The 20172-nt window shown below is 42.8% G+C and overlaps 1 protein-coding gene across 1 annotated transcript in view; it reads right to left on the bottom strand.

Moving 5' to 3' along the window:
* CEP192 (centrosomal protein 192) overlaps positions 1-20172 on the bottom strand; it is a 211938-nt gene that overhangs the window by 179716 nt on the left and 12050 nt on the right. Inside the window, 8 exon segments of the mRNA XM_074943491.1 lie at positions 4328-4453; positions 7249-7434; positions 9415-9462; positions 9464-9490; positions 10576-10650; positions 10652-10768; positions 11489-11499; positions 16897-17080. Of these exon segments, the coding sequence (XP_074799592.1) occupies positions 4328-4453; positions 7249-7434; positions 9415-9462; positions 9464-9490; positions 10576-10650; positions 10652-10768; positions 11489-11499; positions 16897-17080 (774 nt within the window).

Genomic DNA, 20172 nt, shown 5'->3' with positions numbered 1-20172 from the left:
AGAAGGCTGGCATTCAATAAATTTTAAAGTTGTAAACTTTTAAAGTGCTGTGTGGCATTTTCCTTCACTCCTCCACCACCCACCCTGGGCTGCCTTGGTAGTCATCCCCCTATCTGTGTGATGAATGAATAAAGAATGCATGAATGTGAAGCAACAATGACTTTATTGCCTCTGCAAGCAATGATTGAAGGGAGGAGGGGAGGGTGGTTAGCTTACAGGGAAGTAGAGTGAACCAAGGGGCGGGGGGTTTCATCAAGGAGAAACAAACAGAACTTTCACACCGTAGCCTGGCCAGTCATGAAATTGGTTTTCAAAGCTTCTCTGATGCATACTGCGCCCTCCTGTGCTCTCCTAACCGCCCTGGTGTCTGGCTGCGCGTAACCAGCAGCCAGGCAATTTGCCTCAACCTCCCACCCCGCCATAAACGTCTCCCCCTTACTCTCACAGATATTGTGGAGCACACAGCAAGCAGTAATAACAGTGGGAATATTGGTTTCGCTGAGATCTAACTGAGTCAGTAAACTGCACAAACATCCAAATGCACATTCTACCACCATTCTGCACTTGCTCAGCCTGTAGTTGAACAGCTCCTGACTACTGTCCAGGCTGCCTGTGTACGGCTTCATGAGCCATGGCATTAAGGGGTAGGCTGGGTCCCCAAGGATACATATAGGCATTTCAACGTCCCCAACAGTTATTTTCTGGTCTGGGAATAAAGTCCCTTCCTGCAGCTTTTGAAACAGACTAAAGTTCCTGAAGATGCGAGCGTCATGTACCTTTCCCGGCCATCCCACGTTGATGTTGGTGAAACGTCCCTTGTGATCCACCAGTGCTTGCAGCACTATTGAAAAGTACCCCTTGCGGTTTATGTACTCGCCGGCTTGGTGCTCCGGTGCCAAGATAGGGATATGGGTTCCATCTATGGCCCCACCACAGTTAGGGAATCCCATTGCAGCAAAGCCATCCACTATGACCTGCACATTTCCCAGGGTCACTACCCTTGATATCAGCAGATCTTTGATTGCGTGGGCTACTTGCATCACAGCAGCCCCCACAGTAGATTTGCCCACTCCAAATTGATTCCCAACTGACCGGTAGCTGTCTGGCGTTGCAAGCTTCCACAGGGCTATCGCCACTCGCTTCTCAACTGTGAGGGCTGCTCTCATCTTGGTATTCTTGCACCTCAGGGCAGGGGAAAGCAAGTCACAAAGTTCCATGAAAGTGCCCTTACGCATGCGAAAGTTTCGCAGCCACTGGGAATCGTCCCAGACCTGCAACACTATGCGGTCCCACCAGCCTGTGCTTGTTTCCCGAGCCCAGAATCGGCGTTCCACAGCATGAACCTGCCCCATTAGCACCATGATGCATGCATGGGCAGGGCCCATGCTTTCAGAGAAATCTGTGTCCATGTCCTGATCACTCACGTGACCGCGCTGACGTCGCCTCCTCGCCCGGAATCGCTCTGCCAGGTTCCGGTGCTGCATATACTGCTGGATAACGCGTGTGGTGTTTAATGTGCTCCTAATTGCCAAAGTGAGCTGAGCGACCTCCATGCTTGCCTTGGTATGGCGTCCGCACAGAAAAAAGGCGCGGAATGATTGTCTGCCGTTGCTCTGATGGAGGGAGGGGCGACTGACGACACGGCTTACAGGGTTGGCTTCAGGGAGCTAAAATCCACAAAGGGGGTGGCTTTACATCAAGGAGTATTTCAGGCAGGACTTCACCGAGGGTTCCAATTAGAAATGGTGCACCTAAGTTATTGTTCTTATTGGAACAAGGAGGTTAGTCTGGCCTCTGATTGATACATGGCTAGATTTACCTCGCTGCACCTTCTCTGTGAGTGACTGCAGTGTGACCTAGAGGAATGAGTCCCCTAGATGGGGGAGGGGGGAAGCAAATGAGTACAAAAGAAATCTGGTCTATTTCTTGTTTTGATCCACTCCATCTATCTTTTACATCTTTGGCTGGCAGCAGACGGTGCAGAAGGACTGCATGCCATCCACATCTCTTGCCTGCCCGACAGAAGATGGTACAGTACGACTGCTAGCTATCCGTATCGCCTGCCTGCTCACCATAAGACGGTTCAATAGGACTAACTGCAGGACTAAAGAGAATGACCTGGTCAAGTCACTCCAGATTTAGTCCCTGCGCCCATGTCTGCCCAGGCGCTCCCGGCTGACATGGCCAGGAGCACCTCGGACATGACTATGACGGCTACCAGTCGTATTGCACCGTCTGCTGCCAGAAGGCAATGGGTTGCTGCTACTGTGTAGCAATGCAGTACCGCGTCTGCCAGCACCCAGGAGACATACGGTGACGGTTACCTGAGCGGGCTCCATGCTTGCCGTGGTATGGCGTCTGCACAGGTAACTCAGGAAAAAAGGCGCGAAACGATTGTCTGCCCTTCCTTTCACGGAGGGAGGGAGGGAACGGGGGCCTGACGATATGTACCCAGAACCATCCGCAACAATGTTTTAGCCCCATCAGGCATTGGGATCTCAACCCAGAATTCCAATGGGCAGGGGAGACTGCGGGAACTGTGGGATAGCTACCCACAGTGCAACACTCTGGAAGTCGACGCTTGCCTCGGTACTGTGGAAGCACTCTGCCGAGTTAATGCACTTAATGCACTTAGAGCATTTTCTGTGGGGAGACACACACTCGAATATATAAAACCGATTTCTAAAAAACCAACTTCTATAAATTCGACCTAATTGCATAGTGTAGACATACCCTGAGGTTCCATGGCTGAAACGTTCCTCCTGGAGCTACTCAGCTCCTGTAAATCATAACTAGCTTAACCCTTAGCCTCTCTGCACATGTACAGTCTAATTGGTTTGGGGCAAGAGCTTTAGGACTGGGGGACCAAACTTTTGCTAACAATATTTTAATCTGATTTTCCCCAAAGAGCTAGTGGTGGGGTAACTCTCAAGCAACCGAGACCCTAGTGCAATCCCTGTATATGCAAGCGTTGCCGAAGTATATCAACTTTAAAGAAAAGCTAGGTGTTTTCCCCCCCCCCCATGAGGCTGTCTCTGAGGAACCCCTTGATCAAACAGCCTCAGATTTGGGTCATAAATCAAACCCTAGCTCCCCATGAGGCACACCACATTTCAAGGCAATCTGAGTAACCATATGCATTTTAGAGAATTCATGCCTGATCTACACCTAAAATTTAAGTTGATCTAGCTCCATCACTCAGGGATGTGAAAAATTCACATCTGTCAGAGAAGGTAAAGCCAACCTAACTACCACCTGTTGGAGGAGTGGATTAATTATGGTGATGCAAGAGGTTTTTCCATCCCTGTGAAAAAAGTGTCTACACTACAGCTGTGCTGCTACAGCATTTGTATTATTCTGTTACTGCAATTATTCGGGGCAAAAAGAAGTCTGACACAAAGTACCAAATTTCTCAAGAGGCCTATTTTTAATTTTATTTCTTAAACTAAATAAGAGATTTACTTGGAATTCTCAGAAAATTTATTCTGTATTCAAAGTAAATTATGTACTCTTCAAAATTATACTCTTCACACTTAAGAGGTTGAATCCCTGCTTTAAGTGAAAAACTCCATCTCAACCATGGAGTTGCTATTGAGGCTTTTATAATCTGCTCACAGCCCATGTAAGTTCTTGTTAAGATATCAAGAAGCAGTGATCTCCCACTTCCCTGTGTTCTGCAGAATACTGACCGTTAGATATGATACTCGTCAGCTATTTCTTCTGAAGTCACTTCACACAGTTTAGCTATACGTAAAAGCTTTATGTGCTTGCACTTATAACTTAATTGTGATTACCAATTCACAAACTACTCTACGAACCTCACATGCATGGCACTGGAGCTCTACCTAGAAAGCTTATAGAATCCTGTAGCAAGACTACAGAAGAATAAATTGAAATATTTGCACAAACTATAAGGAAGGAAATATCTCCAGAGCAAAAACTGTTTTGAAATGGGCACAAGTGATAAAACTGGAGGAACTTCTTGTTCTCCTTATGAAGTTATCCAGCAAATGAAAAAAGTTTAAAGAACCACTGAGCTAGAATTAAGCTCTAATAACTTCACTGTCTTCAGACATTCCTTTTAAAGAAAATATATTCTTCAGATCTTGGATTTAAGCAACAAATTCTAATGAATCATCAAAAACTCTACAAATTTTATTGACAAGTAGGTCGGAGCAAAATAAAGCATTTAACGGCAGCCAATCCCGTTATTTCATAAAGAAAAAATTCAGAGTAAAGTCATTGATATGTACAATTGTAACACAGAATTTGCTATAAGTAATTTTTCTAATCTTTTTTAAAAGGATAAAACACCAATATCACTTACAAGTCACCCTGAAAGCTGAGAGCTAACTTCCCCCTTGGCTCCGAAGCAGACTGACCACTATGACAAGATGCTGATGGCGGTGAAAATCTCCCTTCTTCTAGATAAGAAGCTTGAATATCAGAAAGCCTGTTGGAAAAAAGCCCAGTCATTTTAACTGCTCAAATTTGCATCTTTTCAACTCTTAACTTGTTTTTTGTAGAGTATCTGAATATTACTTGAGTACCACAAAAGGATTGTAGGAATCCAATCCCATATAAAAAGGGATGACAAAGGGATTCCCAGCTTAGTCAGGGGTTCATCAGGCTAAATGGCTACTCTGATTTCCTCTGAGTACTTATTTGGCAAGAAAAACAAGTGGTTTCATTTAATACAAGTCCATCCATAATTCATGCTGTGTAGCCTTTTAGTTTTTATTTTTGCATTTTATAAATTTAAACTCAAAAAAATTACTTTTATTAGACTGTTATTGGCTTGTAATGATCAACAAAGAACTGTTCACTACAAGCAACTATGAGCAACTCTGGTAGTTTAAAGAAAATAAAACTGTGATAGAAGTGTTCTCAAATAACCTTCTTGAGCCAACCTAGATATCTGGCTGATATAGGAATCAATTAACCAGTTACAGATAATTCTCAGTCACTAGACTAACAATTCTTATACTCCATCATTATGGCCAGCTGCATAGCCAAGGAATAGCTGGTGGAATGGGTCAATATACTACAGGAACTTGCATTCTGTCCATAAGCTATCACATATAGTTGCAAGGAATGTAATGTTAGGTTTCAGAGTAGCAGCCGTGTTAGTCTGTATTCGCAAAAAGAAAAGGAGTACTTGTGGCACCTCAGAGACTAACAAATTTATCTGAGCATAAGCTTTCATGAGCTACAGCTCACTTCATCGGATGCATTCAGTGGAAAATACAGTGGGGAGATTTATATGCATTGCAATGCCCCTCTGCCATGTACATTGGTCAAACTGGGCAGTCTCTATGTAAAAGAATAAATGGACACAAATCAGACGTCAAGAATTATAACACTCAAAAACCAGTCGGAGAACACTTCAATCACTTTGGTCACTTGATTACAGACCTAAAAGTTGCAATTCAACAAAAAAAAAACTTCAAAAACAGACTCCAACGAGACACTGCTGAATTGGAATTAATTTGCAAACTGGATACAATTACCTTAGGCTTGAATAAAGACTGGGAGTGGATAGGTCATTACATAAAGTAAAACTATTTCCCCATGTTTACACACACGCCCAACCCCCGTTCCTCAGAGGTTCTTGTCAACTGCTGGAAATGGCCCAACTTGACTATCACTACAAAAGGTTCCCCCCCCACTGGTAATAGCTCACCTTAAGTGATCACTCTCGTTACAGTGTGTATGACAACACCGATTTTTTCATGTTCTCTGTGTATATAAATCTCCCCACTGTATTTTCCACTGAATGCATCCGATGAAGTGAGCTGTAGCTCACGAAAGCTTATGCTCAAATAAATTGGTTAGTCTCTAAGGTGCCACAAGTACTCCTTTTCTTTTTAAGGAATGTAATGTAGCTCAAATGTCTGACATCTCAGATAAACCCACTGGTAAAAAAACAGATGGTGCCAGAAGCCAAGAGCCAAACAAGACTGGGCTGGAGTACAATATTATAGACCAACACAAAGAGTCCAGGAGAAGAGAATTATGGGGAAACTACACAATTTAATTCTGCAGACTCTACATCACACTCTCCTGGAAGCAGTAATGCCCAATGATCCCAAACTCAGTTTGACTTTACATCCATAGAGGAGGCAACAGATACTATGTGCCATTTGGCTAAATTTTAAGGTTGGATCATATGCTTTACTCACGACTACACACGTTTTATCTTTGGTACCAGAATTTGTTCCAACCACTGAGTCAGTATAGTGTAATAGTCACCTTGAACAAAAACAATAATTGTGACCAAAAATACAACAGTAGCTTAAGTATCTCCTAACTGTTTTCCCACTATAGTATCGGTTCAAACTACTGTAAGTTAATTGTACATAATTAATCTTTCTGGTTTCAAGAAAAGTACTACAGAACCATTATTCTCTGAATAACTACTAAATTTAATAACTATTGATGTTATGTGCAAGAAATATAGGATTCTCCAGAGTTAGATTACTGTTCATGTCAAAGGATATTGACTCAGTATACATTTAAAACTCCAGTCTAAATCCCAAGTTAACATTTTGTAATGAAGCATGGCAACTTAAGTTTTCTTTGACAAAATGCTTTATTTTATAGCATGCAGTGTTGAACCTGCGTTACTTCCTGGATAGTAGAGACAGAAGGTAGATGAGGTAATATCTTTTATAGAACCAACTTCTGTTGTGAAAGAGACAAGCTTTTGGGATACACAGAGCTCTTAAGTCTGGGAAAAGTACAAAACGCCTTCAAAGGACAAGCCAAGGAGCTTAAATCCATAACTTCATTAGAGACTATTAATATTGGTCTTAAAGACAATGGATGTATGGCTTATTATTACAACCATCTGTAACCTTAAAACCCCCTTTTTTGTCCTATGACTGCAGAGGTGTTAACTGCCCACTTGACACACTGAATACCTTTCCCAGATGGAAGAAAAGTTTTAAAGCTACACAGAGCTCGTCTCTTTCACCATCAGAAGTTGGTCCAAGAAAAGGTATTACCTCATCTACCTTGTCACTCATTTTGTAGCAGTCATCAGAAGATCATTCAGCAACACACTGACATTTTTCAGCACATCACGAATTCACACCATGTTACAGAAGTATCCAAATAACCAGTTTCAGCTTTCTGAGCATACAGCATGTAAGAGGAATCCTTCTGGAGGAGATCAGACACCTACACTTGAGTTATGGGGAAGAGTGGATTTTAGGCTATGAAAGACTATTATGAGGACAGTCTTACCTGTTGTCACAACTGGTTTTATTCCTGGCAACAGTTGAAGCTGCAACAGGTAAGCCAAGGTTTGATGAAATGGTGACATTTTCCAAAATCCCACTGGTATTACTGTTCAGTGAATTAGCCAAAAAGCTGGGAAACGTCTCATCTGCAATATTTCGGAAATCTTCCATGCTGCCATACAATAGAACACTGCTTAAAAATGAATTGAAATAAGTCAGTTCAACTTAACAAACAAGATGATACTCAAAGAATTCACTGGTCACTAAAGTCATGTAAACTCCCATTGGAAACAACATAGCCAGATGCTTCACACTGCAGATATAGAAAGATTTTATTTTCACAGACCAGGATGGAAGGACTCCAAGTCCAGTTACATGACTTGCACAAAAGTAGTCCTGATTCTGAACTACGTACTACAGTTCTTAATTATCCATGGCCTAAAAAGCAACAATTTCAGAGCCATCTACCTCCATTGTACTAGCACTGAAGCTTCACCAGCACTACTAACCGTATTCAGAGTAACAGCCATGTTAGTCTGTATTTGCAAAAAGAAACGGAGTACTTGTGGCACCTTAGAGACTAACCAATTTATTTGAGCAGAGCTGTAGTTCACAAAAGCTTATGCTCAAATAAATTGGTTAGTCTGTAAGGTGCCACAAGTACTCCTTTTCTTACTACTAACAGTAGTTACTTTAACAGCATTAGCTTAAGCTTATCAAGTCAGCAGTGTTACTCCAACATGTCATCTATACCACAAAGTTAAATAATGACAAAATCACTGGTAACCAGACCACACTATTACTAGCACCACTGGGGGCTAAACAGTGCTAGATTTCCCTAAAGTCACCAGTACACACAAGGTCTGGAGGTGGTTCTGCTGACTGCCAACTGCAACAGTACTCTTCATATATTTTTTAAAAAATCTAGCATAGATATACAGTTGGCTAAAATATTGCATGTATAGCAAAAAAATGTATTCTTTAAACCAGTGGTTGAGTCCAAATGTTCTAACACTCACTCAAAATAAAATCAGAAAAATCTAAGAGCTGACAGTATGCTTCCTTTGGCTTTCACCAAAAAAAACAACCGACATTTTATCCATTTGTTAGTCTTCAAGCCAATTTACTTCCAAATCCAAATAAAACCACTGTTTTTAAAAAGTTACATTTGTTTAAATTTTATACCTACTGTCGTTAATACACAACATTGTCAGAACTGAAAGGAGTTACAGAATGCTAGTGAAAACATGCATTTGACAGTTCTGAATATAAACAGTTTCACTATTACTTTTTATAATCAATGTCACCTATGCGGAAAAGCCCCTCATAAAAATTCAACAAGGGAGCTGAAAACCTTCACCTTAAAGTTTCAGGCATGTTATTTAAAGTGTGCTTTACCTAAGCATTTGGGAGATTTAAACTCAATTTCAAAAACTTTCAGATTCACATCCACTAAAATAAAACATTTAGAATACCCAATTAAAGTAAAAAGCTAGTTTCCTTGTGCTTCTATCTCCTTCACTGTTCACCGCACTCCATCCAAGATCTTCAACACCATATTAATAAAGTCTTTAAAAAAAAATCAATAAAAAAAGAGTGTAAGACTGGTGATTTTTTTCAAGGTGCACAGAGAAAACACCCTGAGTTGTACAACCAGCCCCTGTTATTTAAGGTAAGAAAGTAACTATCACCCAACAGGATCACATTCTGGCACTGGAATAGGTACTGAAGTTTAACTGGGAAGCCACTAAACATCAATTTTACTACTACCAAAAAGCAGCACGGTGGGACAAGAAGTCAGCTTGTACTTTCTAAGTAGGATGATCTCAAAACGTCAAGAGCAACTGATAGTAAATTTACTAGACTGTGACAGGTGCCACAGAAGAGACTGTTTGACAGCAGAACTCATCCTGATTAAGGAACATCTGAATACAAGAGCAAATCAACTGCATTTACAATAACGTAAGTAATTTGTTACAGCTCCCTGTTTGTTTCCGATAAAAAAATAGACAATACACTGACCATATCCTTTACTGACATAAGCACAACTATATCTACAAACTCATTTAAACTTCTTCCTCAGTATTTTGAGCAAGAAGGCACAGATCAAGACCTTTTTTTTTTTTAAGAGACATTAACTCCTAAACGTTAGAGCCCTCAGGTGCCTGACCTGTATTTAGCTTGTAAAGTTGCTTGGAGCAGACAGCATCTTCCTGTATCTACAAGCCTCAAGCACCCGATGGAGCCTAAAAAAAAAAAAACCTATGTAAAGCATTACCTTCATTAGATGTCATTAAACCTGCTGAATCAGAAGGGGTAGGGTATGGAGCAGGGGAGGGCAAACTACGGCCCGCAGGCCACATTTAGCCTGCCAGCCTATTTAATCAAGCCCTCAAGTTCCCACTGGGTACTGGGGCTTGCTACGCTGCAGCTGGAGAGTGGGGTCAGGGGCCGCGCCACACGGCTCCCAAAATCAGTGGCATGTCCCCCCCTCCTGCTCCTACGTGGAGGCACAGCCAACTGGCTCTGCAGAACACTGCTGCAGCTCCCATTGCCTGCAGGGGCAGCACCTGCAGGCAAGGCAGTGCACAGAGCCACCTGGCCACACCTCTGCATAGGAGCCAAAGCGGGAACATGCTGCTGCTTCCAGGAGCTGCTTGAGGTAAATGCCACCGAGAGCCTGCACCCCAGCCCCAATGTCATGAGCGTTCATGGCCCGCCATACAATTTCCATACCCAGATGTGGCCCTTGGGCCAAAATGTTTGCCTACCTTTGAGCTAGAGTGAGGGTTCATCTGCCCAGCCCAATGACCCCAGGAGGCTCACACCGGTACCGCTCCCCATGCGGACACGCTCAGTCCAGAATAAGGACGCCCTGTCCTGGGTTAGTTCGTATCACTTTGCCCATTCAACAGCCAGCCACAGGCTACAACCGAGTCCGGCCTTCCACCCCTCCCTCATGCCGCCAGCCCCAGAGACAGCCCCGGGCAGCGGGGCAGGGACACGGGAGTTCTGCGGAGCTGGGACAGGAGCCTCCCTGCGGGGGCGCCCCGCGGGGTCCGGGGCACAGCTTCCCCCGGACGGCTGGGGAGCGGGGCAGAGAGCGAGCCTCACGCCCCCGCTTCCCCCCACGCACCTGAGTGCCCGGCCCTGCCGCGTGTGCCTGGGGCGGGGGAGCAGGAAGCAGCCGGGACCCGACACCGGTACCTCCCCCCGCACGGACAGAAGTGGAGACAGGAGCAGCCCAGCCACCCAACCGCCACAACTTCAAACCGTCGCTCCGCTTCCCTCCACCTTCTCCCGCAGGCGCCGCGCTCGCTCGTTCACTCACCAGCCCCAGCGCAGAAGGCGGGGGAAGCAGCCGCCGCTCCGCCGGATTTGTGCGCGAGAACGGCTGTAGCGCGAGACCCGCCCAGGGCGCGCGCGCACGTGCGCGCGCACGCTCCCACCAGGCCCTGCGACTCTTTCTCTCCCTTCGGGGGGCGCGCATTCGCAGCGCAAGGCTGCGTGTGCTAGTCTGGGGGCTAGGCCAAAGGAACCGGGAAAAAAAAAAAAAAAAAAGCGGGAGCTGGCCATCGGCATTAGGCAGCTCAGGATAAAAATAAAAGCCGGGACTGGGTTTGTGATTGGGGGAGAGAGGCATGACGTCACTAACCCCGCCCCCGGCTGCTATGAGTGACACCCAGCCCAGCCCGTCGGGGCGGTGGGAAGGAGGGAGAGAGTTGGACCCACCCATCTTCGCGCGCAAGGGCTCCTCAGAAGCAATGTGCGCCTTCCTGTGAAGGCTGAGGTCAAGCAGGAGGCCCTACCATATTGCGTTCCCTGAGAGCCTAGCATGCGAAGCATAAGGCAGGGTGCCCTATGGACAGCCTTTGAGTTCCTGCTGGGAGCAGTTGTTATGACACATGGTACTTAATTAAATACACTTCTAGAGCTGTCTAGCTGCACCTGCTGCATTAGTGACCCAGTTGTGTGAAATAGCTGTTTTGGGATACCACAGATACGGCAACAAGAAAAGGAGGACTTGTGGAACCTTAGAGACTAACAAATTTATCTGAGCATAAGCTTTCGTGAGCTCACTTATGGTCAGATAAATTTGTTAGTCTCTAAGGTGCCACAAATACTCCTTTTCTTTTTGCGGACACAGACTAACACGGCTGCTACTCTGAAACCTGTCATAGATACGGTGTGAATCATGAGATGGGCCAGAATTCACACACACTGCAGATGGCTAACCGGCATACCTGATTGTGATCTAAAAGTTAAAAAACCCAAATTTCCACACACAATTCAACAGTATGCATAGAACCACCACGCAAAAACATCTTTTCTGAGATCCTGAGCCTGCAATACATTTATTTTGCATTAACACTGAATTAACAGTAAAAAAAAGTTATGGGATAAATGTTTCAAATATCTTATTGTGTGCACATAAACATTTCATTACTACAAAATACAGATATTAAACTTCCAAGGCTTTTAAAGGAGATATTTCTAACATACATTATTCATTGGATAGAATAGCGACTCTCATGCTGGAGAGCTATAAATACAGCTTCTTTTGAGGAAAAAGTGTGACTGGTGGATTGTTAATGGAAAATACGGAATAGCAGTACTTCCTCATATAGGTAGGAAAATAAGATGACTTTTGGACAAGTGCCTAAATAAGACCGTAGAAGCTCTAAAAAATACTCAAGATAATGAAAAATTGCTACTAGTTCAGTGGCTACCATACATAGGTAGTGAATCCCAGAAGCACAATCGTCAACAGGTTCTCTTTTTTGTCAAAAAAATACTAGTTGAAGTCTTTCCTTTAGCGTTCCTGTTTTAGATTAAGGCTTTTCTCTTCCCAAAGTTATATTTTAAAGAAAAATTTCATGTCAGGTTTTGAATTCTGTTTTGTAGGTTCCTCTGAGCACCTATTTTGCCATGACTGATTTATGTTTTTGTGTTAGTACTATAGTTAGAGCTTATCTTCTATAGGCCACATGCTTTAATGGGCAACATGACTGTACAATCATAAGCCTGGCATTCCCTCCAGTACTGGGCAGTAATAGTACAAACATACAAGAACATATTTACAAAACTGGATTGGGGGGCATAGGATGTTCCATCCACCGTCCTTTTCTTGAGGGCTAGAAGGGAGGGTAATTCCAAATGTTCTTGGGGTTACAGTCTGGAACAGGTCGAGAATCTATACTAGAATAACAGATCATGGAGCTGTTAGGTAGGCAGATGCTACTAGTTGAGTGGTTCCCCAACTTTTTCATAATGCACGCCCTATGTTACTAGACCAATTTTTTCACAAACACTTTGACTCTAGTTTTCCATTCCCTGACATTTCCCTCTTCTTCATAAAGGACATAACGTCTGGCTGGCTGCTACAGCAATTACATAGAAAAATAGTATTTCAAAAGTACTTACCATATTTTTATTTGTCTCAGTTCCATGTGTTTTGTCTTTTTTTTTAAAGAAAATAAACCTCACTGTTTACTTTTGGTCATTTCATTTCCCCCTCCTTCTACTTTAATTTCTCTTAGCTGAAAACAAGAGCCAGCACCCTGTGAGCAGCCAACTTTCTGTGTACCACCAGAAAGTGCTTCTTGGACTAGATTAGTAACCCAAATATCGTATTTTTAGGACTAAATTAATACAAAACACTCAAAAATTAAGCAACACTAAGAAAACTGAGAAGAGAAGGTGCAACTCACATAAGAACCAGCCTCTGAAGCCATTACGTATGAAGAGCACGCAAAATACTATTTAGGACAACAGAGAAAAAAGCTTATCCTTGGAAGTTACTATAGTTTTGGAAGAGCACAGTCTCCGCTATCGACTACCTTACTCACACTCACCCCTTCTACTCTTACACACCATAGGTCAGGGTGGGCAAACTACGGCCCAGGGGCCGCATCCCTCCCTCCAGACATTTTAATCCAGCCCTCAAGATCCCGTTGGGGAGAAGGGACCAGGGCTTGCTCCCTCCGGTTCGCCAGCCGGGGACTTGCTCCGCTCCGCGCGGCTCCCGGAAGCAGAAGCATGTCCCCCCTCCAGCTCCTACACGTAGGGGCAGCCAGGGGACTCTGCATGCTGCCCCTACCCGAAGCACCACCCCCGCAGCTCCCATTGGCCAGGAACTGCAGCCAATGGGAGCTGTAGGGGCAGAACCAGCGGAGGGGGCAGCAAGCACAGCTGCCTGGCTGTGCCTTCGCTTAGGAGCCAGAGGGGAAACATGCCGCTGCTCCTGGGAGCTGCTTGAGGTAAGCACCGCCCGGAGCCTGCACCCCTGCCCCAGCCCTGATCCCCCTCCTGCCCTCTAAACCCCTCCGTCCCAGCCCAGAACATGCTCCTGCTTCCCCAACCTCTCATCCCCAGTACCCTCACCCCCTCCCGCTCCCCAACCCTCAATTTCATGAGCATTCATGGCCCACCACACAATTTCCATACCCTGATGTGGCCCTTGGGCCAAAAAGTTTGCCCACCCCTGCTAGAGGCCATAGCCACAGCCCCATACTGTAGCACTGAGGTGATGTGGCCATTCCACCTGTGCTGATAGCAGTAGCAACTTTACTCCAGGACACTGCACACACAGAGAATTAAGGCCCCCCGGAAATACATTCTGCCTGGGATGTACTGCAATTACACCTTTTGACCACCACGGGCTGCTGTGGTACCAGAAAAGACAGCAGTCTGCTTTGGGTCAGAGCAGCCAGCCATGGAGAGGCTGCTTTCCTCACTGCGCCCTGCTTTTGGGGCCAGGTAAGGAGACATGGGTTACCAGGAAGATAGGGTATACAGGTCTGCTGGGTGGTCACAGTCTGGGGTGGGGGCACAGCAGCTAGAAGGGTGACAGCATTAAGCCCCAGGTGTAGAAGTGCAAGGATACAGGGAGATGGGGAGGTACATGGGGGTGCAGCAACACATGAGGATAGGGGGAGAAGGGTGGCTAAGTGCAGGTGCACAAAGACATGGGGAGAGGGAGGTGCAGGGACACACTGGGACAGGAAGGAGAGGTGGTTGAGTGGGGGTACAGGGGCACATGGGGACACAGGCAGATGTGCCTGACTGAACAGGAGAGATGGGGTCAGCCAGGGGGGCGGCCTAGGGAAGGCTCCCCCCGTCCTTAACAAGCCTTCTCCCCCCAAAAAACCCAGTTCCCTGCTTCTCCTATCGACACCTAACAGCCCTCCAGGTTCACTCCCAGGCTCTTTCCTAGCAATTACTTCCCTCTTCCTCAGCTACTCCATTATCCCCAACTCCCCCAAGCCTTTGCACTGCTTCTGAGGGGTGCCGGAAATAAGTTTCTGTAGGGTAGTTTAAATGAATTATGCAGAGTTCTGTATTAGTATGCCTAGAAAGGAACCTTATTTGTCAGAAAACCTTCATTGACTTTGTATCGTTATATACTTGCTGACAAGTATTTTGAAATAAATTCCCAAAATAACAAGCTGCCATGATTATAGTGTATTAGTTTTTAAATATTTTGTGTAGAATTTTTCATTTTAGGGCACAAAATTCCCCTAAGCATAAACCTTACACTTGGGGGGGGACTGTCCTGCTACAATATGGCTTCCTGCTGCTGCATGGGGGAAAAGTGGCAGTGTCCCTTCCTCATAAATGCATTTGGATTGGAGCCACTTCAGCATGGGATATCTGCCGAAAATGCTATTTAAAAAATACCCAGAGTTGCGTGGATACAATGATCCCCAACCACCACAAATCATCTGGATTCACTCTTTCACTACTGTTATTCTGCATTTGTTTGTGTAGAAATTCTTTTTTGAAGAACCCATGCCATGTGGAACAATCTTCTCTTGCTTGAGCAGCTGAGCTTGTAAATTCATTATACCCAATAGCTACACAAGCACCTGTGCATACACATCTACACTGAAAGTATGAGATAACAGAAAATGTTATGCTAGTGCACATTTTTAGTCCAGCATTTTCAAATGTTTATACTTTATTTTAAAAATCATCATCATAAAGGTTAACTTACATACCACACTTTAAACTCTAACATTCAGGCATTTCAGTTATCATGAAGATGTAACACTGAATACTGGTTGGGCAAAGAAGTGTTTTGGGGTTTTGTTTGTTTTTCCCAACTGCACACTGCATAAGCTTTTTACTCGTCACTCTCAGGACAGCAACCAGAAGCTGTAACTTAAAATAGAACAAAAAGCAGTCAACTTCAAGCAGTTCTCAATTCTACCAACACTTCTGCACGTGGTTAACATTAAAAGGGGAGCAGACCCTATGAAGTGAATGGGAATACTCTCACACACTAATAAAGCATGTGCTTGAGTGTTGCAGAATATTGGGAAATTTCAATTCAAATATTGTGTAAAGTTGTAGTATGTTAAAATAAGGGGTAGAACAGCAATTGTTTTGCAGTCTTAAAGATAATCTGTTATTGATTTTTGAGTAATTGGGCTTGGACCATTTTTGGTATTTAGCACAAAGGTCTAACTTGTTTTTCTGCTTTTTAAAAAATCTTCGATATTGGGAATGGCAACACCAGGCTCCGCTGTTTTTTTGCTCTGAGGATGTTTATCAGTGCCTTGCACCTCAACTGAAAGGGCAGGAGGCATTGAATCTTAAGACATCTGTGATGTAAAATGCTTATCACTGAGTATACAAAAAAGTCAGTGACAATCATTTTAAAAAGTTCCCCTCTCACTTCCTTACCTTTCACACATTTGGCCCCTTTTGATGTAATTTCATACAAAACCTGCATTTCCAATTTAAAAATGAGGGGGGGGGGAACTTACTTTCTGTTCTTTATATATCATAAGCCAGTAAAAGTGTACCGGACAAGACTTTTGGTGGTCACTCAACTATAGTAGTCACAATCAGCAAGCTGTCTTATTTTTAAACAAGATTTGGCTGTTAGTATGTATTTAAAGGAAACAATACACTAAATTTGAGTTTTAAGCCTTCTGAAGAAAAAGTTGCTTAATTCACCCACATGTGCCCCACTATAAGTGTGTATTAGATTAGATATTTGCATCAGAAAGGCTCTTTTGTCATAATAGTATTCCTTTTGATAAAAAAAGCAAATACAAATCTTTTAAAGTAAATTTAATTGATCTACCTAATTATAAAATTTATTTTATGCAATGGAGGTGGAAAATTCTAAGTGACCAAACACGCCTAATTAAACTTCTACTGTAGTATATACAGGAATATTTTCTTTTATTTTAGATGTCAATTCCAATTATCTTTTAGAGCTCTAGAACAGTTTCTTGAAGGAATGTTGAACTTTGTAATACAATATATCACATCAATAAATGTGTCATCAAACTCACCACCACAATAAACAGAATACAAAAAACCCCCAACTATTAGAGAGGCACTTTAAAGTCAGCCCTCTCTCTCTAGAGAGAGAGCGAGAGAGAGCTCACAGTTAATGCTGCTTGTGTGTAGTCATAGTTCATCAAAGGGTACAAAACAATAGAGCTAATATCCCTTTGATGCACAAGCACAAACATTAGGTTCCAAATACTGTGGTGTTTGCAAAACATGCAAGAAAGCCCTGATTTTTGAAAATCTTTTGGAGGAAAAGTGAAAAATGAAAGCAGCCAAAAACTGAAGCATTTACAAGCATCTGAATAAGGCCCTTTAGGATTTATTTTAAATATGTATATTAAACCCCTTCGTTCTCAGGTAAAAGGTTAAGAGGCTGAGAGATATATCGTCTGCTTGGGTGAGGATACTGGAGGTTGGCAGTGTCAGCATCGCAAGAGTGCTCTATCAGAGGAGGAGGAGGTAGGAGCTGGGCATAACTGGACCATCTCGATCCAGCTCGTGGGGAATCCAGAGGGGGAAAGAAATACCTGAAACAATTAAGACAGGAACAAAACACCAAAACAAAAAACACAGAAGAAAAAGAGAAAAGTAGTAAATACAAGGAGAACCAAAGGGGAGAAAAGACATGCTGGAAAAAAAAAGCTTCAGTATATCCATGCCAAAACCAATGAAACATAACAGCAGAAATCAAGGCCCTCATTCAAAACAAGATTGATTGAACAAGTCTGGAAACTGTTCTTTAAGGAAAAAAAGTATACTCTTTTCAACTGAAAGCCTCATAAAAGATTATAAAGACATTCCTAATATGCATTTTACACAGAAACCAGTTACTTTGCAAATTAAAAGGATTTTCTAACACAGCTATCAACATCTTTGATGCACACAGTTCTCCTAGAATTTCATGCAACTTATTAACAGAGACTTTAATAATGCTTCATTTGCAACACCAGGGAGACATTAAATATTATGCAAGTACACATGCTGCATTTGCATCCAACTCAGATCAATTTTACTGCAAGTTTCTACAACAGATGTAAAAACATGAGATTGTTTTTATAATACTTAGATATCACAATATACATTTACAAGGAAGGACTACTCTTTTCAATTAAATACAATCTTTGTATGTATTTACATATTTCTGCAGAAACCTCAGAACAAGCTTAAGATTTCTGTTCAACACAACGCTCAGAGTATGCCATTTCATGTAATTGTTTTGCCAACTTCTATTAAGACTTACCCGTAACATTTATGCATTTTAATAGAACTATTAAAATATTTGTAGACATTATCTGTCTTACTTTTTGCTCTGAGAATATTTATAGAATGGCATGGCCAAGTAATTAATAAAATCCTGGGACAATCCATATTTAAAGATGCATGTTGATCTGAATTTGTGTGTTTTCTAGATTACTGTCAATTTCAGAATGTTGTGCTCAGAGGGACTCATAACTACTCCCTGGAATTACACCACAGGAACATACAAGCACATATCAGAAAAAAATATTTTTAGTGAGCCTGAAGAAAGAATGACAGCACTTGCTTCATTTCAAAGAAATGTTTTGTAACACCACACTAAGTTAAGCTATTATCTGTACAGTTGTCAAATCACACTGTTCTCTTATTCCTTTAAGATTAACAGTTTCAGTATATTACAAAGTAATTACAAAGCTGTAATGTTTAGGAATCAATTATATATTTGAACACTACAAAATGGAAAACAAATCAACACTCAAAACAATTTTAATGAAAATTAATTGACTTTAATGGTCATTAAGCAGTCTTTTCCCTCCTCACACCCCAGCTAAGGACAACAAATCCTCTTAACCCATATACTAGTCCATTAGTTTCATGAGCTTTCTGGGAGGAAGGGGAGGGAGAGAACCTATTTTTGTGGAAATCTGTCTCAACAAGAACCCTCTCCAGTTATCTTTCTTTCAGAAGTTCCAACAGTGTCAAACTGCAATGGCTAGTACAAAAAGGTATACAGTGTATTTTTTAAAAGGCCTTTTGAATTGCGTTTAGTAGTTATCAAGCTGCTGGTGTCTTGGGAGAGGTCAAACGGCGTTGGGGAGGGGAATAAAGTTCTCTTTCCATTCCTGTGTGCATGCAACAAGCAGCAAAACAGCAAAGTTACTCCAGTTAGGTTGATATCAGCTCTGTTTTCTGTTAAAAAGGACATAATACAAATGGAGAAGGGAAAATGCATCACAAATCTAGGCACACGTGGTTATCAGCACAATAAGAACACAGCACTACTGAGTGTTTCTAGTTATTTATTTTCATGTTTCAGTCATTCCAAAACTATTTTTATCATTAACCCAGAGTTTGGAAAGCGTAAGTGGTATGATGTACTTATTCTGATAAATTTGATTTTCCAAAGATTGAAATATTATTATAGTTTAACTGTCCCTTAGCTGCTTAAATGTACAGTGCATTGAAAATCAGCCTAAAAAGCAATCTAATGGTGGTCCAATCCAATTTGGTCAGTAGTTAATATAAGCTTTGTTTTAAACTTAAAATCCACTAAAGCACATTATAGCTATGATTTTTACACTAACTTTCAAACCAATGTAATCACAAAGCAAAATAGGTAGGTAAATACTTTCTCACACAGTAAGGCTCTATCATAAAGGACAGGACCCAGTATAGTCAGAGATTCCATGGCCGTAGACTTCACAGTGGAATTCACCCCTGCTGCAGAATTGTGAACAAGAATCTTACATTTCTCTTTTTTTAAAAGTATGTTTCTAGTCCTTAGAATTGTGAAGATAACCTTGGAAACATACATCAATGAAGTGGTGGCTGCCTGAGTCTGCCGAGAGCCTGAAACAATAGCTCTAAGAGGTGTAAACTGTCCCATCCATCACAGTCAGGGCCCTGTGGAGTCTACAATTCCACAGCTGTAGAATACAGAATTTTTGCAAGATGATATCGAGTTCAACATTTTTGCTGCAACCAGCTGACTTTTGTCTTCCTGTCCTCCTGGGATTTGGTCTGCAGCTGCCTCTTGGCTCTCTAGCTTTCCCCACAAAGGAGAGTTAATTAGGTTATAGTGCATGATCCCTGCACTGTTCCACTGAGGGCCAGAGCTGGAGTTCAGCTTACAGCCAAGAGAAGGAGGAGCCAGAAGCATAGGCTGGCCAGCTGGGCTGCCAGGATAGCAGAGTAGCAGCCGACACTTGGGAAATCAGGGAGATAACCCGCTGAAGCCGCCTACAAGCTTCCCCCTTCCCTCGTACACACAAGGGAAGGAGCTTCTGAGCTGGGCCTCCTGGACAACATCGCGGGAGCCAAGGCTTGGGTTGTGGAGCCAGGCCACCTGGAGAGCACAGGAAAGATACCCATCCTCAAAAATAATCGCCATAAAAATAATTACTGAATTTTATGTGAATGAATATTTTGAACTATGAACCACAGTTGTATTTGCATAAGAATGGAAATGAAGGTTATTTCACCATGATAGTATAAAATAATGTTTGCTGAAGAATTTGGAAATTTCTGCTGTGGAATTTGGTCCCATTGTGCTGCAGAGTACACAGAGCCCTGAAAAAGGGTACCTGCTATATGCTGGAATCTATGATTGCCTTACAAAGAATTTAGTAAGCACTTTTCTAAA

This window comes from Natator depressus, chromosome 2 (assembly GCF_965152275.1).
Source record: "Natator depressus isolate rNatDep1 chromosome 2, rNatDep2.hap1, whole genome shotgun sequence".
Taxonomy (NCBI): Eukaryota; Metazoa; Chordata; order Testudines; family Cheloniidae; genus Natator; species Natator depressus.
The sequence above is the reverse complement of the archived record's forward strand: the minus strand, read 5'-3'. Positions and strand labels throughout refer to the sequence as shown.